The sequence below is a fragment of the Protopterus annectens genome, chromosome 3.part0 (genome assembly GCF_019279795.1).
Source record: "Protopterus annectens isolate FY-2018-M chromosome 3.part0, PAN1.0, whole genome shotgun sequence".
Lineage (NCBI taxonomy): Eukaryota > Metazoa > Chordata > Ceratodontiformes > Protopteridae > Protopterus > Protopterus annectens.
In genome coordinates, this window is record NC_056731.1 from 1,122,994,660 (window position 1) to 1,123,017,154 (window position 22,495).

The following is a 22,495-nucleotide window of genomic DNA, read 5'->3' on the forward strand; positions in this document are numbered from 1 at the left end:
CAGGACTACAGTACTTTGGCAAATGTGTTTGAGAGAAAGAAACATGAAATAAATTATTTTGTATGCAGCAAAAAAAAGCAAAACAAAAAACAGCCAACATGTCATTATTTTTTTTAAATAAGGCATAAAATATATCACATAACATTTATACCCTCATTGCTTCTGGTGCATAGTGACCCCCCCCCCTCCACACCCCAGGCTGTACAATTAGACTTTAATGCAGACTTAGTAGTGGCTTTTACTCTATGCTTAATCTAGTTTAAAAAGGTCTATATTATGTGATTGAAAAACATGTTCATCGAACGCATTTTCATCGACACATGAACAGCGAACACACTAACCTCGAATGGCCACTTTAGTGAATTTTTTTCCCAGGGGAAAAATGCTTGGTCATTGTCAGGGTTTGCCTTTTCCCACACTGTAGTGCAATCTCTGAGTTGGTATATTTAGTTAGGGGTTGTGGGGTGCACAGCCCCCACATCAGGGGTTGTGGGGAGCAAAGCTCCCCACTTTGTATGGCTTGAAAATTTGGTTTGTTTTTCTTTGGCCAACTGATTTTTCCCCAGGAAAAAATTTGCTGAAATGGCCATTCGGAAATTAGTGGTTTGGCTGTTTATGTGTTGATGAAAGCTGCATTACCATGCTGATTGATTTTTTCACTTTCTTTGCATTCAAACATCACATGTGTACACAGGTGCCTATCTTTTGGAAGTAGACCAAGGAAATATGCTGCATAAATATGTTTGAAAGCAGCAAGTTGAAATATGTCACTGTGAGCTGTAGGATGTTTCATGTTTGTCCCAATCTGGCTTCAGATGGGTGTCCCAGTTTGACATCAGCAAGTTACACTCTGGGTGGCTGTTTGCGGGGGGCAGGGATGAGAAAGCTTGCTCTGTAGATGTATAGTAGCAACAACCTGAAATGCATGCCTGTTGCTATTCATTATTTCATTGTCATCTGACTTAAACACTGGGGATACTTTTGGGGGTGTTAGGGAGGGAAGGCACTATTCCCAGATACAATTAACGTGTCCATGAAAGCATATTGATAATGACAATTTTGTCAGGTTTTAACATTAAGCCTTGAACATAAGTTACTTCTTCTATGAAAGAAAAAAAAATAATGGGATTTCTTTCCATAGTCATGATTTTTGTTCAAGCCATCACTAGTCCAAAAGGAGGTAAAAAAGCTCTACAATACTCCTTACAGCAGGGATCTCACAATCATGGCCCTCAGACCTCAAAAAGCCCTTGAATCAGCATAATTATAGATGGGGAAGTGGCTTTCTATTTACAATGTCTGTATTTATTTTTGTCTTGGAGACTGTGGTCTTTTCCAGAGTTTGCTACTCCTCATACAGCACCGGTGGTCATATGAGTTTGAGATCTCTGTCATACAGTGTCTAGAACTACATGGTTTCTAGGGACTGCCAAGATTCTCAGATCCCTGATTTAATTCAATTCTTTCCTCCACAGCTATTACAATGCAGTCTTGGACAGTTAGGGTGTGTTGTAAAGGTGCAGAAAAAGCTGAAGTATAAGACAGTATGATCTAGATGGTGTGGCAAAGCCAGGATGGGGAGAAACAGAGGGAATTGTGGGTATGCTGGCGGGCGGTGTACAGCAGGGTTGAGTCATGGAATCCTTTGCCTAGGGCTCCATTTAATTTAATGCCATCCCTGTCTACAGGTGTAAACCTTATGCAAACAGTGTCATGTGTTCACATATCTTTTCCTTTGAATAAAAAATATGTCTCATAATAAATGGGATTCACTCAGATAAAATTATAGTGATAATTGAAGTGGCATGGAGCTCAGCACTGAGGCTGTCCCTTTTCAGTACCATTATAAACAGTATGCCCTAACTTCATTAATATTTCTATGCTGGCAGATATCTCACAGAAAATGAAGTCAGCAATACAAGCTATATTTAAAGGGAGCACCACCAAACTGGTTTCAGTGAATTGCAATCACCTTAATTTATGTGCAACCTGGAGTTTATAATATCTAATAATGGGGGGAACCCCCCCCAACAATATTCTGTGTTACATATTCTGAACCTGCAGTGCTACATATTGTGGAGTAAGTGCATGTTGCTAAAGCAAATTTAGTGAGTTACTCCTTTGGTCAGGTTTGTTTTGCTGAAACAGTATCTGCCTATTGCTCATTTGCATGCTACTTGTTGACCGATCCTTAGAAAGTAAGAGATTCTAAGGATGGTCTAAATGGAAAGGCCTGTCTTTTTGATGAAGTTGCATAACAATGCAGTAGAAATGATACACAAAAAATGTAGATACTATGAGAACAAATTAGGTATGATTGGAGAAATTACCTAAAATACAGCAACTGCAATTCAGAGTAAAAAAAAAATGTTCAAGATAATGTAGTTTGGAAGAAAAACTCTAAAAAGACAGCACAGCTGGAAGGGAAAGCAACAACAGCAAAAACAAATCAAGAAAGGGACCAATGAATGAATGCAAGCAGTATGAGAAAACAGCCAGGAAAGGTAGCTAAATTCTGGGATATGAGGGTAACATCTTCAATAGAAAGTTTAAATCTACTATCTCTCTAGCTAGACAGTAGATAAAACCTTAACTTAAGAACCATATTCCATTTTGGTGATCTCCTTATTCCAAATGTATAGGCAGTATAAAGATGATGGCAAGAAATATGGGTCATGTTTTGTCCTAGAAGCCATGAAAAGACAGATTACAGGAAGTTGACATGTAGGGTTTTGAAGAAAGAAGGTAGAGAGTGGGCATGCAGAAAATATTGAAGTTTATTTATTTTGTTTATCCTTTGTTGACTGGATTAGTCTCACCAGGCCATTGCCTCATTTCAGGGGCGACATGAGGTGTTGTTTATACTACTAGGGCAATTTGGCCAAGGCATAAGGCAACTTCCCCTACTCTTGGTAGTAGGGGGAGAGCATTTGCGTGTGACACAGCAGATTTCCTGGTCTTGTTCCAGGCAAGGAGGTGGCCTGGACAAACAGGGAGAAAACATGGCTGATTCAGCTTGTACTGAAACTGGAATGAAAGTTGCTGAAAATGTAGTCAAAATGGTAAAATTGCTACCAGAAGTTTTTTTCTGATGTAGGTGCAGAAAAAATAGTGATACTGGAGAAAAAGGAGATTGTAAATGAAACAGAGATGGATTCAGAGGAAAACTTTCAGAGGAGATTGTCTGAAGGACAGACAGTTACGTCTGAAAAATGCTTAATTACAATCCTCCAATCAGGGGGTTGTGGAATGATTATTTGGAAGAAACGGTAAACCAAAATGAGCTAGAAAGTGGGACAGCAATTTAATGGAGTGATATCATGGAAAAAATAGAAGAAGAAAAATGAGAAGGAGAGACCGTGCCAGAAAAAGTTCCAGAGACAAAAACTTAGGCATAAACTTTTGGAGAAGAAACAAAGAAGAAAGAAAAAATAAAAGAAAGAAAAAAAGAAGTATACAGTACATGTGAGCAGTAAAAAAGAAGAAAGTTTGAGCAGGTATGAGGTTTGGGACTCTGTCATTGCACCTCTGGGTGTCAAAGCAAAAGAGGTGAGAACATTTATTTTAATTAATAAAGAGACTTTTTGTGACTTGATATTTCAAACTGGGCAGGCCATGGAATTTTTTTTGGGTGCACATGAACAAAAAAAAATATTTATCCATGGTCAGAATATGTGGTGCAAGCTTTTTACAAACAAACAAACAAAAATATAATGATCCAGTTTAGAACTGAAGTTGAAGCAAATAACTGAAAGAAAATGTGTTAACTATATGTAAAGAAGTAATGGACACTGCAAAAATACATGATGAAAGAGGGCTGTGGACTGAGGGATGGGAATGTGGAGTGATACTGAAAATGGAAAATGATGATGTTATGCATGTACCAAGCATTATTAATGTTCATGGTAAAAGGGGTTTTGTGAAATACCAGGATCAACCAAAGACTTGTTATTTTTGTGGAAAAATGATCATTTAATCACTGAATGTGATAAAAATGTTATTTATGTGGTAAAACAGGGTATAATGCAAAGAAATGTGATTTGAAGTGCAAAAAAATGTGACACTACTGGTAATTCATGGCTAGAATGTGAAATGAATATACAAGAAAATGAAAATGAAGTTATACAGGATAAAGAGATAGAATGTGTTATACAAGAAAATGTACAAAAAGATGTAACTGATAAAGAGGTTATACATGAAGTTAAAGAAAGTAACAAGGAAAAAGAAACAGAGGAGACAAGTGAGGAAGAAGCGGATTGGTGTACAGTATGAAATAAAAATTCGATAGGGAAAAGAGTTAAAGAAAGGAAAAGGAAATTCAAAAATATAATGCTTAGAGAAAACAAGAAAGGAAAGGGATAAACATTTTATTACATTAACTGTTCTTAAAAGCTGAAATATTAGCTTTAAATGTGAACAGTATGAAAAACCTTAAGAGGTAAATAGGTATATTACAATGGCGTGCTGCAGTACATGCACATATTATTGTTTTAGAAGATATCAATTTATTAACAGAGGAAGAAAGAACACAAACCGAGAAACTTTGGAATGGTGCAGTAGTTTGGAACATGCAGAAAGAAACATGCTCAGGCATATGTGCAACATATGTGTACAGAATTACAGCTTTACATTAATATGTAAGAAAAAGAGAGAAATGATGTTTAAAATATTCTTGAATATCTTTGTGTAAATATGGACATTAGAATGGTGGATGATTTTAATTATAATTTAAGAAAAAATAAAAGCAATTGTGATGTTAAAATTATTAAAGAAATTATGAGAAGTAGAAAGTTAAGTGCATGGCAAAATAATCACTGGAACTACAAAAGGAATGAAATTAGGACAGAAATTGATTATTTTTTAATGTTTGATAGTTTAAAAGTTAAAAAAGGAACTAAGTATGCTGAATTTTCAGATCATGTGGCTATATGGGTTAAAGTACAGGAAAATGAAGAATATATAAGAATAGGAAAAGGAATAATAAGAATTAATGAAAAGGAATTAGATTTAGAAGAGAAAGAAGCATTTATGGAATTATGGAACAATCATATGACTATGAAAGAGTTTTATAAAAACTGGACTGTTTGCTGGCTTAGTTTTAAAGGAAATATATGAAAAAAGTGTTTTTAGAATGTATAAGGAAGAAAAGAAAAGAAAAAGAGATATAAGATATTAAGTCAAGAAACATTTAGAGACTTATTAGAGAAGAAAAATTCCTTTTATGAAAAAGAAAGAGAAATATATAAAATGAATCAAATTAAAATTAACAACTTGTTATATGAACAAAACTATTGCTTCCAAGGAAAGAAAGAAGTGGTAGCACAATATTTGAGTAAAATAATAAATGAAGGAAAAATAATAAGGGAATTAAAAAATAAGGACAGTAAGCAAATAAGACAGCAAGAAGGAATATATGAAATGATTAAAGAATATGTATTGGAATTATTTGTTAAAAGAGAAGAAAACATAACTATACATAATTTAGCTTACTCATACTTCCTCCTCTAACTTTTAACATTCTTCCTGGTCCATACCACCTTTTATTATATCTTTTTTCTCCCAGTAATTACCATACATACACCACTCCTCTCCACTGCAATACTGCTATCACTATGTCTCCTCCATGCTCTAACATCCTCACTAACAGTATTAACCCCTTATCAATATACCCCTACCCATACACACAACTATAACTTCTCCTGTACCCAACAACCAATACTCATATACATACATCCTCCCCATGAATGTACAGCTCCCCAAAATAAAAATCCCCCTCCCATTCCATAACATCTACAAATAAATCAAAATACACTAAGTACTACCTAATAACTATCAAACCTAACTACTATCCTATTTCACTACTCCCATCAGGTGATATCCACCCTGAGGACCCAGTCCTAACTCTACCACTCCTCACAATACCTCATCAACCACAAGTAATTTACCACAAAAAAACAAACAAATCTCCTTTTACTCTATAAACACTCAAATCATACTTAATAAAGTTAGCCAACTTCAAGCTTGGATATCTGCTCAAAACCCAGACATTATTTCCCTTACAGAAACATGGCTTAAACCACAAAACCTAGATAAGGACATACTCCCTCCTGGATAGAATATAATACGGTTTGATCACCCTAATAAAAAAGGAGGAGGGATTGCAATTGTATACTCCAACAACCTCACTTTTACATACCCAAAGCTGTCTATACCTTCCTTTTCTCCCGCAGAATTACTGGTAGCAAACCTTAAGCTCAATGGTTATACTACTATTACTGTGGTATCTATCTACATTCCACCAGGGGACAACATTCCCTTATTGGAAAGCATTCTCTACCTCTCCCAAAACATCCCTAATGAAATCCTCCTCCTTGGGGACATGAACATAAATTGGGAAACACTCACCAGTCCTAACTCAACATACCATATAAATCTATATGGCTCTTCACAACTTATCTCCTAGTCTACTCGTACCAATAACACTCATTCTACCAGTACACTCATTGACTGGATTCTTGTCTCAAATCCCTCTAAATACCATAGTCCTGAAACACTCTCTGACTCCCTGAGTGCCCACTCTCCAATAAAGGTACTTAGACATACCTCCCACTTATCTAAACCACATAGATACACAGCCTGTCATAAATTATCCAAATTCAACCCAGAAACTTTTAATAATCTCTTAGTCGGAATACATTTGAACTTCCTCACCTAGTTCCCACTTAATGAAGCAGTTCAAGCTTTTAACTCAACCTTCCTAAATGTCTTAAACTCACTAGCCCCATTATGAAAAGTAAGGATAAAAGCTACTATATCCCCTTGGCTATCTAGGAATACTTACACTCTCATGACAGCCAGAGATCGAGCCTGGAAAACTTGGACCCAAACTAAACTACCAGCAGATCTGCAAAAATATAAAGAACTGAGAAATAAGACAAAAAATGTTATTGATAAAGATAAAAAGACTTCTACTATACCCCTCTAGCTGCCCTAAAATCAGATCCAAAAAATTCTGGAATGCCATAAACCAAATACTTCATCCTGGTAATCCTGTTTCACCTAATCCATCTCCTGATAAATCTCCCAAAAAGACTGCTAACACCTTCAATGCCTATTTCATTCAGTCAATAGCCAAACTTTTCAATCCTAATCTAAAACACTCCAGTAACAATATTCCAAATTGCTTGGAACTTCCACCCACAGCCAACTCTGCAAATTCTTTTTTCCTTAAAGCAGTCCATACTGCTTACATCAAAACCGTTCTTTCCAAACTAAAACCATGCTCTGTTTCTGTTGACAGTATCCCATCTTACTTTCTTCAGATTACTGCTCCCTCTATTGCTTTGCCAGTATCTATTTTAATCAACTTTTCCATCTCTGAAGCTACAGTACCTGCTATCTGGAAACAATTCTACACCATACCTATTCATAAAGGTGGCAATTCCACCAAACTCTCAAACTTCAAACCAATAGCTATCCTCTCCCCTCTGTCTAAAGTCTTAGACAAATGTATACATACACAAGTAAAGCAATATCTTATACAGGGCACACTCCTCACTACCACTCATCACGGTTTCTGACCCAAACATAGTACCACTACAGCTCTACTTTCCTTTCTCAACACCATTTATATAGCTAGAGATAATCACAAACTTATCTCATGCTTATTCCTTGACCTCTCAAAAGCCTTCAACACTGTCTCACATACTCTGCTACTGAATAAACTCTCTGATCTCAACTTCTCTACTACATCAATAGCATGGTTCTCCAGCTATCTCACTGAGCGACAGCAATCAGTAAGATGGCACTCCTAAATATCATCTCCCCTTCCAGTGAAAATGGGTGTTCCCTAAAAGGATCCATCCTTGGACTACTACTTTTCAATATCTTCACCAACTCACTCTACTCCTCTTGTCCACAATCCTCATTAGTCCAAGATGCAGATAACTCCACAGTTATCATCATTGCTAACTCACCCTCTGAACTTCTAACAGCTACCCAGTCTTCTTTCAACTCTGTTGAAACCTGGCTCATCAATAATCAGCTCATCTTTAATCCAAAAAAAACACTCTTACTCTTTCTCCCCAAAACGGTTACTCATATCAAATCTACTTTTCAAATAAAATCACTAAATCACACTCTCATAGTTGCTGACTCTAGTACTAAACTCCTTGGTGTAACCATTGATGATCAGCTAAAATTCGATCTCCATATAAATAACTATATCAGGAAAACTCATCAAAAACTAGGACTTCTCTATATAAATAAAAAATTCCTAACCCCTGAATCTAGAACCACAATCACACATGCTTATCGTTTGCCATGCCTAACATACTGCTTCCAAATACTCACAAATCTTAACTCCACCTTACTTAGCAAACTCAAATCAACCTATCACAAAATAGCCAGATTTACTGCACAACAAACTTACAACTCTCACCACTGTTTCTCTCCCAAACATCTAAACTGTTTCGAACTACCACACCTCCTACTCCTCTCTCAGCTCCAAATTATACACTCCATTATTTATTCACCATCCTGCTGTCCAGCACTAGGCACCATAATCTCTCACTATGTCCCATCCAGACGACTCAGGAGCTCCACCCAAGACCTTTTACAAATTTACAAGCCCAAGTCCAAAATAGGAGCCATTACATACAGCTGCCATCCCCTCTATTGCTTGTAACAAACTCCCACAAGAAGTTATATCACTTTCACATCCTACAGTATTCAAACTAGCCACTAAAGAGTACTTAAAAAGTCACTGAATTTGTACGAGTTCTCAGCCTCCTTGAATATACCTTCACTAAATAACAAACCTAACTTCCTCTGTCTTACCATCACTTCTTGTCCTCTATACCAAAACATTTACAACTTAAACTAGTCTACTTCATCATTTTTTACCTAACACTATCTCCTTTCGTTTTGCTGCAGTATTCTTCATAACATTTTTATAGATAATTGTAACTTTATATATATGATAACTGTTCTACATGTTTCATTATGAATGATTATAATGTTAACTGTGTTTGTAATGGTTATATTTTTTGTAACTATGTTTTGGAACTTTTCTCCCCTGGGCCTCTGCTGAAAAAGGGCTTTTGCTCAGTCAGACAATCCAGGTTAACAAATGTAAAATAAATAAAATAAATAAATTAATACATAAATAAACAAATTTATAAAGGCGAAAAATTAAATAACAATGATAATGAGTATTTAGAACAAAAAATAACTATGAAAGAATTGAATGAAATTCTAAAAAATATTAACATGAATTCTGCAACAGGACTGGAGGGAATTGAATATGGTATGTAGAAATAAAAAATATGTTTTTATAGAAGTTATGAATGAATGGTTAGAAACTGGATTTAAAGAGAAAGAGATATGTACAGAACTTATAAAGTTTATACTTAAAAAAGGAAATAAAGAGGAGATAAATACTGGAGACCTAAAACACTGAATAATATGGTTATAATTTTTTTATGAGAATAATAAAAAAAGATTACAAAATGGATAGAATATATGAACAAAATGTATTCAGAAGAAAAGGAAAATGAAGTCAAGAGTATAATTGATGATATCTTTAAATAAAAATGTAGACGTGAAGGTTATGAAAGGGGTTATAAATAAAGGGTCTATATTATAACATCAAACATTTAGGTTGTCAAACACCTAAACGTTGACACCTAAATGGCAAAAGCTGAAAACAGCGAATGGCCACTTCCGCAAATTTTTTCACAGGGAAAAAATTTGCTTGGCTGGTGGACAGGAAAACAAACTTTCAAACCCTAATCAAGTGGGGACTTTGCCCCCCCTAACTAAATATACCAACTCTGAGATCACCCTACACTGGGGAAAAGGGCAAATTCCCAATGATGGCCAATAATGTATAATTATGCTGATGATATTGTATTAACTGTTAAAAATAAAGTAGGGATGGAAGAAGTAAATGGAAAAATAATTATAATTTCAAAAACATTGGTTTAATTATAAATACAGAGAAAATAAAGGATTTGGTTTTGAAGGTATGACAGGAGATATTGAGTTCAATGATTCCTAATATATTAGGAATAACATTTGGAAGGAATGAATACAGTTAACAACAATGGGATAATGTATTCAAAGAAGTAAAGGATATGGCACATTTTTGGAAATCATATATTTTCATATAGAAAAAAGCACACTTGTTGAACACCATGGTAATAGGAAAAATTGCTTACATTGCTAACATCTATATGATTCTTATTAAGTATGAAAAGTAACTAATAATGATTATATTTTCTTTCATATGGGGTTCTAGACTGAATCCAGTCAAGAGAGGGATTCTATATATGAATGAAGAGCAAGGAGACTTGGGTTTAATAAACCCAATAGTATGCAGCATATTTAATTTTATATAAGGTATTAAAAGGAATTATGAAGGAAAATAAAAACTTGATAGAAATGATACTTTATTATAAATACATAGAACTGTGGGAAGGAATGGAAGTTAAGAAAAGAAGTAAAACCACTGTGAATGAAGAAATGAAAGAGTAGCAAAAGAAAATTGTGTTATGAAAAATAAAATGGAATAAAGAGGATGGCCTAATGGTTAAGGTGTTTGCCTTACAAACACAAGGTGCAAGGTTTGAGTCTCACAAGGGATAATTGGCTAGGCTTGAAATGGCTCACACGGGCAGTTAGCCTAGTACTAATCTATGAAACTATATATGAGAAAAATAGAAAGGAATTGCATTGATCCATGGAAAGATTTTGAAATAGATACGAAAAAAGCCATACTGATGAGATATAACTATAAAAAGATTAAAGAGTGTAATTATTTTTAATGGAGATTGTCTATTAGAAAATTGTTGGTTAAAGTAAATATGCTACACAAGAAATAGCAAGATAGAATATGTAATAAATGTGGAGAATTTCAGACTATCAAGCATATGTTTTTGAAATGTGAAAGAGTTAATAACTTCTGGAAAGAAATATGTAAACATAATAGGGTGAAAAGTTTGTTAAAATTTAGAGAAACAAATATGGACATAACAGAATTTGGTTATCATGGTGCCCATAAACAGGAAGAAGTGAAGAAAATGGACATAGTATATTTTATGTTTCATGGACTACATGGAACGAGAGACTAAATGAAAACAAATACAATGGAAAATGGACTTTGACAAAGATTCTGGAAAAATAATGTTCTGGCTGTGGCTAAAAGATTGGGGGTGGTGCTTAAATTGACATTTATAATGTATGGAGATTTGTAAATAGATGTAAATATGTAAATAATGGGTAACGTATTTATCAATAAAAAAACCCTACTCTTTTTGATAGGTGCCATGATACATCCAACTGAAGCAGAAGGGGCCTTGGTTTAACATCTGATTTAAAGGACAGCACACTCTTATGTTGCACTGGAATGCCAGCAATTTACATGGGGTGGGAATAGAATCCACTACCTTCTTCACTAAAATTGAATATGCTACCTGTTCTGCCACTGACACTATATATATATATATATATATATACACATATAATACTGTTCCACTGAAGTTCATCAAGGATAACACTAGAATCAAAGCCACTATAATCTTTCAAGAGAAGGATGTAAGAGAACAGGTTACACAATCTGAAGGTGTGTGGCAGACAGTTCAGGGGAGACAAAAGCAAGTATTAACTGCATAAAAGGGCAAATTATTACTAGAAAAGCCTACTAGAAAAAGTAAGCAGCCAAACTAATAACAAAATTCAAGAATTCATAAAATAAACAGAAAGCAAATCTTACAAAGGGTGTGTTGGGAAGAAAGAAGTAATTACTTAAGCATCACCTTTAGTTTATCTATAACATAGGGAAATGAGAAAATTGGCAGTATATGCCTATTATCCGTCAAAATCTATGTAGTTTAATTTATTTGAACTATCTTTTTGGTTGTTAAAAACTTCTTTGTTGATATAACAACCACATAAACAATGTGAAAGTACATATACCCAAGTTCAGGGCTTTTTAAAATGAATAGGTGTTTTTTCAACAGAGTCATTATTTACATATTCTTTATTGCCGTACATATGTAAAAAACAAGTGGAATGAGTATTCAGCCCTCACTAAATGGCATTGTTCTGTGAACTCATACATACCTTGACATCCAAAGTAGTTGCGATTTTCCAAAGCAAAGTATCCATCATCACAGCTATTGCAGGGACCACCACAGACATTAGGCTTGCAAAAGCACTGGCCATCCTTTGGGGAAAAAGGAAGCAGATTAAATGGTGCACACACAAATTCAAGTCCATATTTTTAAAGAATACTATGACTATGTGTTAGAATAATTACATTGTTGCTTTACACTACCAGATTTCATATAAATATATATATATATATATATATATATATATATATATATATATATATATATATATAGGTTCACTTTATAATCTCAAAATATTGAAATCCCAAATTTCAGTATTTCGTAACCATAAAGTCGAACGATCCAAATCCCAAAACTACAAAATCACATCATTCACCACACAACACATGCATCATCCAACCCACACCACAACAAACATAACACATACAAACACAAAAACAGAAACAAACAAACCTACACTACATATAAGCAGGAGGACAAGCCCCCCCTACACACCCCATGTGGGGGGGCTGCACCCCCCACCCCTGCTACTTATATATACTAACTCCGAGATCGCACAAACAGACACAGAAAGGAAACTCACACCCACACATTCTACATTCCCTCACACACACACAAACATCACACATATACAAACACCAACACATCCAACACTTACACACACCCATAATTTCACCTGCCTACGCTAACCCACACGTTCAACTGACAAACACATTCACAAACACTCAGACTTCCACACAAAATCCTTACAAAACACTCATTTACCTTAAATTACACCTAAATCCACACACACCAGACACCATCCACTCACAACACGGCACATAACGTACCGTAAAGCTATAACTGTGAATTAGAGATATTTGGATTCGCGATTAAGCACTTTCGTGATTTTAAAACTTCAACTTTATAATTTTGGGATACTGAAATTCAGGATTTCAGGAGTTCTAAAGTATAAAGTGAACCTATACATATATATATATATATATATATATATATATATATATATAAGCACCCACAAACTCATTATATATTTGTACATTTATATATCTATATATATATATATATATATATATATATATATATATATATATATATATATATATATATATATATATATATATATAAAACCAAGAGCAAGTCCACCACTATTTCAACAAATGCATCTTTAAGGCAAATAACAATCAAAAATGTAAAACCCAGACACATCCAAGGCTGGAATAAAAACAAGAACTTTACTGTGCACAAACACAAGTGCTTTCACTTATCGCTTCTTCACGTGTAAAAACAGCACAGTGAAAACACACCCTTTAAATACACTGATAAAATCACATGACCAAGACTTATTGAGACTAATATCACAATTAAAGAAATCCATACAATTAAAAACACAGCATAAAAACAGATACAAATATATGAAAAATATGTAAAAAACAATTTATATAGATTCATCAATTATCGCTTTACAAATCTGGACTTGAGTTTTGGTCTAAGGGGAACACATTCATTAAGCCCACAGCCTGTATCTCCCCTCATCCTGACAATCCATTTTGCCTCCAATTCCTCAGTTCTTAAACGTAGATCTCCTAACCTTACATCCTCCACTATTCTCCCAATAACTATAAATTTAAAACTATGCGTGGAATTAGTATTAAGCACATGCTTGGCAAGAGCATTAGTTTTATTCTGCTTAGAAATATTATAATATTTATAAATATGCTCTTTAATTCGTTCTTTGAACAATCTAGCAGTTTTGTCTATGTAAAATTTGATGCTTAAATTAATGTATTGTAAGCCTGGTGATGGAAATAATTGTGTTATGCTAGACAGGGGTCCAGGGAAGTAAATAGTGTGGGAAGAAATAGCCAGGGAATTGTTATGGCTAAGCTTGTATAGGCCCTAAGGCCAATAGCCTAATACCAACCTATGAACCTAAGAATATACACATAATTTATACAAACAGAAAATCTCATTTCCAGTTTCTAAATCAGACAATTAAAGTGTAAATATGAATATTACCGCTTTATAAAACACATATTCAGCCTTAAACTCCATCTTGCTTATCCAAATAATGCAAACACAGAATCCATGTATCATTTATTTATCAGTTATGCTTAGTAATGCCCTTAGCTTTCAGATCATCAATCTACAACATAAAACTTAATAATTTATTTTACTGTGGATTCCCCTAGCTACTTTTTAGTTACCATGCCACAGTAACAGCAGACTAGGAAGAAACAAACTGTGAAAATTCTAGTCTTGTCTCTCCAAACAGCTGCAACAAGACCCTGCAAGCAGTCTGACTGGAATTTGGGCATTCCCAAAGAATATGTATATAGGAACCTAATGCCCCATTCTGGTATAACATCAAGTCCCTTGGCATTCCCAGATAATTTTTGTCCAGTGATATGTAGTTTAGAAATATTTACAGAGGCATATCAATGAGAACACTGGGAAACCACGTGACCTGGTCACATATTTTGGCATCTGAACACTGTTATCCAAATCTACTTTGGGATCTAAATTTGTAAAATGTTTTCACCTTTTAAGCAACTGCAGGGTTACATCCTTTTTGGTCTCAATTCAAAATGATAAATAGGGTGGTATTTAGCCATTGTGCTTAGGCATAGTAGGAATCTGTGCTGGCAACACCTGAACTCAGCTGAGGCATAATTCATAGGCAGCAGCTACACTTAGGGTGAGCTATATGAACCAGTTTGACAAAGTACTACGCAAGTGAAGTAATAATGAGGTGCAAATTAGGAATATGCAAATAGTCTGAAGATATAATTTTATAAATTGAGTTTTTTCCACCTTTGAATGATTCATAATCACTTTTTGACACACACCTGCAACATATGCAGAAGGATTATAAAAAGTGAACCTATGTCTTTTCTATCTGCTTTGCAATCCACAAAGATACTTGTGTTTACTGGCTGTCTAGCATTTTGAGGTTCTCATCTTGGTTGTGCCAAAACCAGGTACACTCAGTGGAGCTTGCCAGCTCAAAAGGCAAAAATATAGGTAAAGTTTGACCAATCTGAACTTTGCTGATCAGGAAGTCAGGAAGGTTTGTAGTGTGCAGGTACATAATACAGGCTTTGGTGAGTTTGTATAGCCACAGGCAGGAACGTGGGGGGGGGGGGGCATGGCCTTCTTACACCTATGAATACCAAGGAACGCATAGCCCTAACTTTAGTTGCCAAGAGAGCCTTCCAGACAGACAAACTGGGGACATGCTGGTTATCTCACATGCTTCTGCATTAAGGGTATTCCAGCATTTTTGTGACATATTCTTGGCATATGTGGATCAGTAAGTCTATTTCCCAGTATACTGCAGGATGGAACCAGCGCCATGCATGCTTTCTATGGGAAAGCACACTTTCCCAAGGTGCATGGTACAATAGATTCCAACCATGTATTATGGCCCTATCTAATCCACGAAGGGAGTGGTACCAGAACAGGAGGGGCTACCCTTTCACCAACTGTCAGGTAGTGGGTGATGCATAGGGGTTCATAACTGAGTACACCCCAAATTTCTGTAGTGTCTGTGGCTCTCTTATTTGTCACAAAAGCTGACTGCACTGCCTGTTCCTGTACGGTAGGATTCCTCATTGTCACCTAGATGGTAAGTGCAACGTACGACAATGTTACTAACCATAGTTATTTCTGTATCTATAGAGTGGTGTAGGTAGTACTGACTAATACCCTCCCCTTTTTTGTTATGTTTCCTCTCCTTGTTTTGTTTTCCAGGTGATGCAGGCTAACCATTCAACCTCGGCTAATGACACCAATCTGTAACTGCCATGGAAATGCAACAGAGTGCTTCAACACTGCCCTGTCCCAGGCATGAATAGTCATTGGGTGAGTGTTTGGACTATTAGAAACCATTTCCATCACCTGAATGACCCTGCTACTGAATGCAGGATGCCAACTGCTTGGTAATCTGCACAACATGGCTATGTATTGGTTTGGTGGACAGCTGCCACAGCCAGTCACAGACCATGGCAGACTAGTTTGCTCTATTGTCTCTTGCACAAGTGATGGTGGCCAGCTGACAGTGGTAGTAAAGGAACCTCCATGACAAACTAATGCAGAATATATGGCTGAAGAGGCTGCATCTAGTCCACAACAATAGGCCATAATATTCACTTAGTGAAAGTTTACAAATATTTACACAGATGGTATCTGATGAATGTAACCACTTATGTATGTCAGTGCTTAATTTAAAGAAGGGGGCCTGCAGTAAGGTCATTTTTATTACCCATAGTCACAGACCACTGTTACTGTTTGTAGTAAGCCATTTGACAGATGTAGACAGCACTGAAAATGACACCTTACACATTCACAAGCATTTCATGACTAATCAGACAAATGTTAAGATGTCATCTCCTACCTCTAAATTCAGGCTAATGCTGAACAGGTTAAATAAATTACATTGACAACAGCATTTGTCTAATAATTTCTAGGTGGAATCACAACTGCCTGAGAGAGTTAGGTCTGTCTTAGACAACCTTATAAATGCATACATATCATACAAAACAAAGAACAAGGCAGAAGCCCTCACAGTCCTAAACGCAATTTATTAAAACAGAAAATCACAGCGTTTTCGCCACACACATATGGTGGCTTCTTCAGAGGATACAAAGGCAACCAAACACAAGCAGTTAAATACTGAAAGTTAATTGAAGTCAACTGCTATCAATTAACCACAAATTATGCAACAAGATGCCTGCATTAAACTGAAGAAGTAAAATGCAAAAAGCCTCAGGCATAGTTTAAATACATGCTGAACTGTTGATGTAGTTAAAAGACTGTGACAATACAAAAAGACACAATATTTTGACACAGTCAAACCCAAGTAAAATTCAGTATATTTCCTAAGAAATAAAAATACACAAGAAAAAGTGTCACAAAATCATATGTACATTTAAAAAGCAAAATGCTAAATAGTCATTCCCAAGTATACATTATTTTAAAAGGGGGAACGACATAATAAAACAAATGAATAACTTTTTACTAAAAATTGATATAAATTCCAAAGATGTAGACAACCCACATCTAAAGTGTGACCTTAAAATTAAGTAAAAGTACTAAGTGTGAATATAACAACCTAAGCCAAACCTTGCTAGGTCAAATACCAACAAAAAGGTAGGAAACAGTGCCACCAAGTGGCTTGACACTGTACCCACACATAGTGGGCTAATGCAAAAAGGACTAAATCAAAAGTGTCAAGGCAAGTATGATTCTTAAAATAAGAAGGGAACAACTATCTCATATACGATTTTAATTTGAGATAAGGTGCAATATTACAGCTTTCATTCAACCCCGGAGGGTAGAAAGCGTTAAGCTTAAGTTGCCAAAGCAATTCATTTGTCTCAAGTATAAGAGCACTAGGTCCACCACGAGGATGAACAGGGAGGTGGTCAATCCCCATGAAAGAGAAAGCATGCCCAGGAAAAGAACAGATATGCTTGGCAAGGGCATTATCAAGTCTCTTATTCCTGATGGCATATAAGTGCTGATACAATCTGTCTTTAAGCCTTCTGTCCGTCTTTCCGACGTAGAATGCTGGACAGCATGTGCAAAAAGCAATATAAACTACTGTTTTCGTATCACAGGAAATACTTAGGGACTTAGGTGTAATTTTGCACCATCTGGCTTGATTAATAGCGATGCTTTCCTAATTGACTTAAAGACACTTTTCCAGTCGCAGGGTTTACACCTTCTTGAGTTGTTAGTTAAACACTATTCTATTTGTATATCTGATTTGACTAAAGAGGTTTGTTTGCTTGATGAGGAAATCAGGTTGAATAATGCTTTTTCACAATTAAAATATGATCATTCACGGATTTTTTCCAGCATTGACACCTACATGGTCAAATTGAAAACAAACAAAGCCAAAAAATTACACAGGGATAGGTCATCCTATTCTAAAGATATGGCCTTCCCTAATTTACGTGTACAAATTGAGGGTAGTTTTGGGGTTAATCCATCTGAGTTACCTGAGACTGTTAGAGTAACTGGTCCTGGGTTTGTGGATAGTCAAGATGTACCAACACAAAATGACCAACCTTTACGTAGGAGTAACCGCAATAAAAATAGACAGGATACCAGTAGGGGGTCGAATGAAACGATACCTGCTGCTGGGTATGAAGGACCCCAAAATCCAGCAATAATTTTTTAGGGAACAGGAACAACAGGGGTCGCCGCAGGGGGAATGCGAATTGGAACAACTAAACACAAACCCCCTCTACACTCTGAACACTCCTGTCAAGGTTGTTAAGAATATGAAAGGTGATTTTACAATTTATAATTTTTCACACCTTACCCTTGAACCAGAAATTGTCGAACTGTTAGCCTTGGGTAATACTTTTGTACCTTCTATCAAATGCGACTTGGCCAGGGTGTTATTGGATTTAAAATGTTATGTACGTAAACTAAATTTGAAACTTTTGTTTAACTTTTCCACAGACTCCCTGGTCTCGAAGCTGAAACTGCCTAGTACTTTCAACCCGCCCCTCCATGTGGTCCTAAAAATGTTTGAGAGTGCCTGTGAGTTGGACATCAGGTTTTACTGAAGCGCCTTGTGTTGGTACTAGCCGCTTCAATATTTCCAAGGACCAACTTGAAGCATTACGTGACCTCCGCAATGTCGGGTCAGGATCATCAAGCCTGATAAAGGTGGCGGTTTGGCCATCTTTGAGCAGGCTGACTATGTAGAAAGAATGCATAGGGTCCTTGATTCTGACTCATATGAAATCTCATCTGTCAACGAGATGAATATCAGTGCCAGTAGGATTAGGGGTTACCTGAGGGATTTTTTCATCAACGCAGAATAGATGAGGAGACATATAAATATATAGACATTTTCACGCCAAGACCCCTGTCATGTTTGGAATCCCAAGATTCACAAAACCTTGGGGATCCACCTATGAGGGCACTGATAGATGGTAGGCTTTCCCTCACCTACCCTTGTTCAAAATTCGTGGATACTTTATTGAACCAGTATGTTGACAGTGTACCTACTATTTGTAAAGACTCATGGTCTTTTCTTTCTGACCTAAATGGGCTGGAGTTGGATATGGATGTTAACTTTTTGACCATAGATGTGGTCGATCTTTATACATCCATACCACACCAGGAGGCCATTGAGTGGATTGACTTGCTTTTGCGTGAGCTTCAGGCTCCTATTAATGTCATTAATAATGTTACTGAGTTGCTTAACATCATTTTGTCATCAAATTATTTCCTGTTTGAAAAAGACATTTACATTCAAAGAGGGTTGCCATGGGCTCCCCATGTGGGGCAGCCGTAGCCAACCTTTTTATGTATTATTGGGAAAGAAATTTTGTTTTAAACAACTCAGAGTGGAATGGTAAACTTTTCTACTATACTCCGTTTTTTGGTCTAAAGGGAACACATTCATTAAGCCCACAGCCTGTATCTCCCTCATCCTGACAATCCATTTTGCCTCCAATTCCTCAGTTCTTAAGCGTAGATCTCCTAACCTTACATCCTCCACTATTCTCCCAATAACTATAAATTTAAAACTATCGTGGAATTAGTATTAAGCACATGCTTGGCAAGAGCATTAGTTTTATTCTGCTTAGAAATATTATAATATTTATAAATATGCTCTTTAATTCGTTCTTTGAACAATCTAGCAGTTTTGTCTATGTAAAATTTGATGCTTAAATTAATGTATTGTAAGCCTGGTGATGGAAATAATTGTGTTATGCTAGACAGGGGTCCAGGGAAGTAAATAGTGTGGGAAGAAATAGCCAGGGAATTGTTATGGCTAAGCTTGTATAGGCCCTAAGGCCAATAGCCTAATACCAACCTATGAACCTAAGAATATACACATAATTTATACAAACAGAAAATCTCATTTCCAGTTTCTAAATCAGACAATTAAAGTGTAAATATGAATATTACCGCTTTATAAAACACATATTCAGCCTTAAACTCCATCTTGCTTATCCAAATAATGCAAACACAGAATCCATGTATCATTTATTTATCAGTTATGCTTAGTAATGCCCTTAGCTTTCAGATCATCAATCTACAACATAAAACTTAATAATTTATTTTACTGTGGATTCCCCTAGCTACTTTTTAGTTACCATGCCACAGTAACAGCAGACTAGGAAGAAACAAACTGTGAAAATTCTAGTCTTGTCTCCAAACAGCTGCAACAAGACCCTGCAAGCAGTCTGACTGGAATTTGGGCATTCCCAAAGAATATGTATATAGGAACCTAATGCCCCATTCTGGTATAACATCAAGTCCCTTGGCATTCCCAGATAATTTTTGTCCAGTGATATGTAGTTTAGAAATATTTACAGAGGCATATCAATGAGAACACTGGGAAACCACGTGACCTGGTCACATATTTTGGCATCTGAACACTGTTATCCAAATCTACTTTGGGATCTAAATTTGTAAAATGTTTTCACCTTTTAAGCAACTGCAGGGTTACATCCTTTTTGGTCTCAATTCAAAATGATAAATAGGGTGGTATTTAGCCATTGTGCTTAGGCATAGTAGGAATCTGTGCTGGCAACACCTGAACTCAGCTGAGGCATAATTCATAGGCAGCAGCTACACTTAGGGTGAGCTGTATGAACCAGTTTGACAAAGTACTACGCAAGTGAAGTAATAATGAGGTGCAAATTAGGAATATGCAAATAGTCTGAAGATATAATTTTATAAATTGAGTTTTTTCCACCTTTGAATGATTCATAATCACTTTTTGACACACACCTGCAACATATGCAGAAGGATTATAAAAAGTGAACCTATGTCTTTTCTATCTGCTTTGCAATCCACAAAGATACTTGTGTTTACTGGCTGTCTAGCATTTTGAGGTTCTCATCTTGGTTGTGCCAAAACCAGGTACACTCAATGGAGCTTGCCAGCTCAAAAGGCAAAAATATAGGTAAAGTTTGACCAATCTGAACTTTGCTGATCAGGAAGTCTTAGACAGGTTTGTAGTGTGCAGGTACATAATACAGGCTTTGGTGAGTTTGTATAGCCACAGGCAGGAACGTGGGGGGGGGGGGGGCATGGCCTTCTTACACCTATGAATACCAAGGAATGCATAGCCCTAACTTTAGTTGCCAAGAGAGCCTTCCAGACAGACAAACTGGGGACATGCTGGTTATCTCACATGCTTCTGCATTAAGGGTATTCCAGCATTTTTGTGACATATTCTTGGCATATGTGGATCAGTAAGTCTATTTCCCAGTATACTGCAGGATGGAACCAGCGCCATGCATGCTTTCTATGGGAAAGCACACTTTCCCAAGGTGCATGGTACAATAGATTCCAACCATGTATTATGGCCCTATCTAATCCACGAAGGGAGTGGTACCAGAACAGGAGGGGCTACCCTTTCACCAACTGTCAGGTAGTGGGTGATGCATAGGGGTTCATAACTGAGTACACCCCAAATTTCTGTAGTGTCTGTGGCACTCTTATTTGTCACAAAAGCTGACTGCACTGCCTGTTCCTGTATGGTAGGATTCCTCATTGTCACCTAGATGGTAAGTGCAACGTACGACAATGTTACTAACCATAGTTATTTCTGTATCTATAGAGTGGTGTAGGTAGTACTGACTAATACCCTCCCCTTTTTTGTTATGTTTCCTCTCCTTGTTTTGTTTTCCAGGTGATGCAGGCTAACCATTCAACCTCGGCTAATGACACCAATCTGTAACTGCCATGGAAATGCAACAGAGTGCTTCAACACTGCCCTGTCCCAGGCATGAATAGTCATTGGGTGAGAGTTTGGACTATTAGAAACCATTTCCATCACCTGAATGACCCTGCTACTGAATGCAGGATGCCAACTGCTTGGTAATCTGCACAACATGGCTATGTATTGGTTTGGTGGACAGCTGCCACAGCCAGTCACAGACCATGGCAGACTAGTTTGCTCTATTGTCTCTTGCACAAGTGATGGTGGCCAGCTGACAGTGGTAGTAAAGGAACCTCCATGACAAACTAATGCAGAATATATGGCTGAAGAGGCTGCATCTAGTCCACAACAATAGGCCATAATATTCACTTAGTGAAAGTTTACAAATATTTACACAGATGGTATCTGATGAATGTAACCACTTATGTATGTCAGTGCTTAATTTAAAGAAGGGGGCCTGCAGTAAGGTCATTTTTATTACCCATAGTCACAGACCACTGTTACTGTTTGTAGTAAGCCATTTGACAGATGTAGACAGCACTGAAAATGACACCTTACACATTCACAAGCATTTCATGACTAATCAGACAAATGTTAAGATGTCATCTCCTACCTCTAAATTCAGGCTAATGCTGAACAGGTTAAATAAATTACATTGACA

At 36.4% G+C, this 22,495-nt stretch overlaps 1 protein-coding gene across 3 annotated transcripts in view; it reads right to left on the reverse strand.

The window, feature by feature from the left end:
- LAMA3 (laminin subunit alpha 3) overlaps nucleotides 1-22,495 on the reverse strand; it is a 2,187,360-nt gene that overhangs the window by 1,022,335 nt on the left and 1,142,530 nt on the right. For all 3 annotated transcript variants that reach the window (XM_044065357.1, XM_044065355.1, XM_044065356.1), the window contains exon 19: nucleotides 12,124-12,226. In XM_044065357.1, coding sequence (XP_043921292.1) covers nucleotides 12,124-12,226 — 103 coding nt within the window. The remainder of the gene's footprint in view (nucleotides 1-12,123; nucleotides 12,227-22,495) is intronic.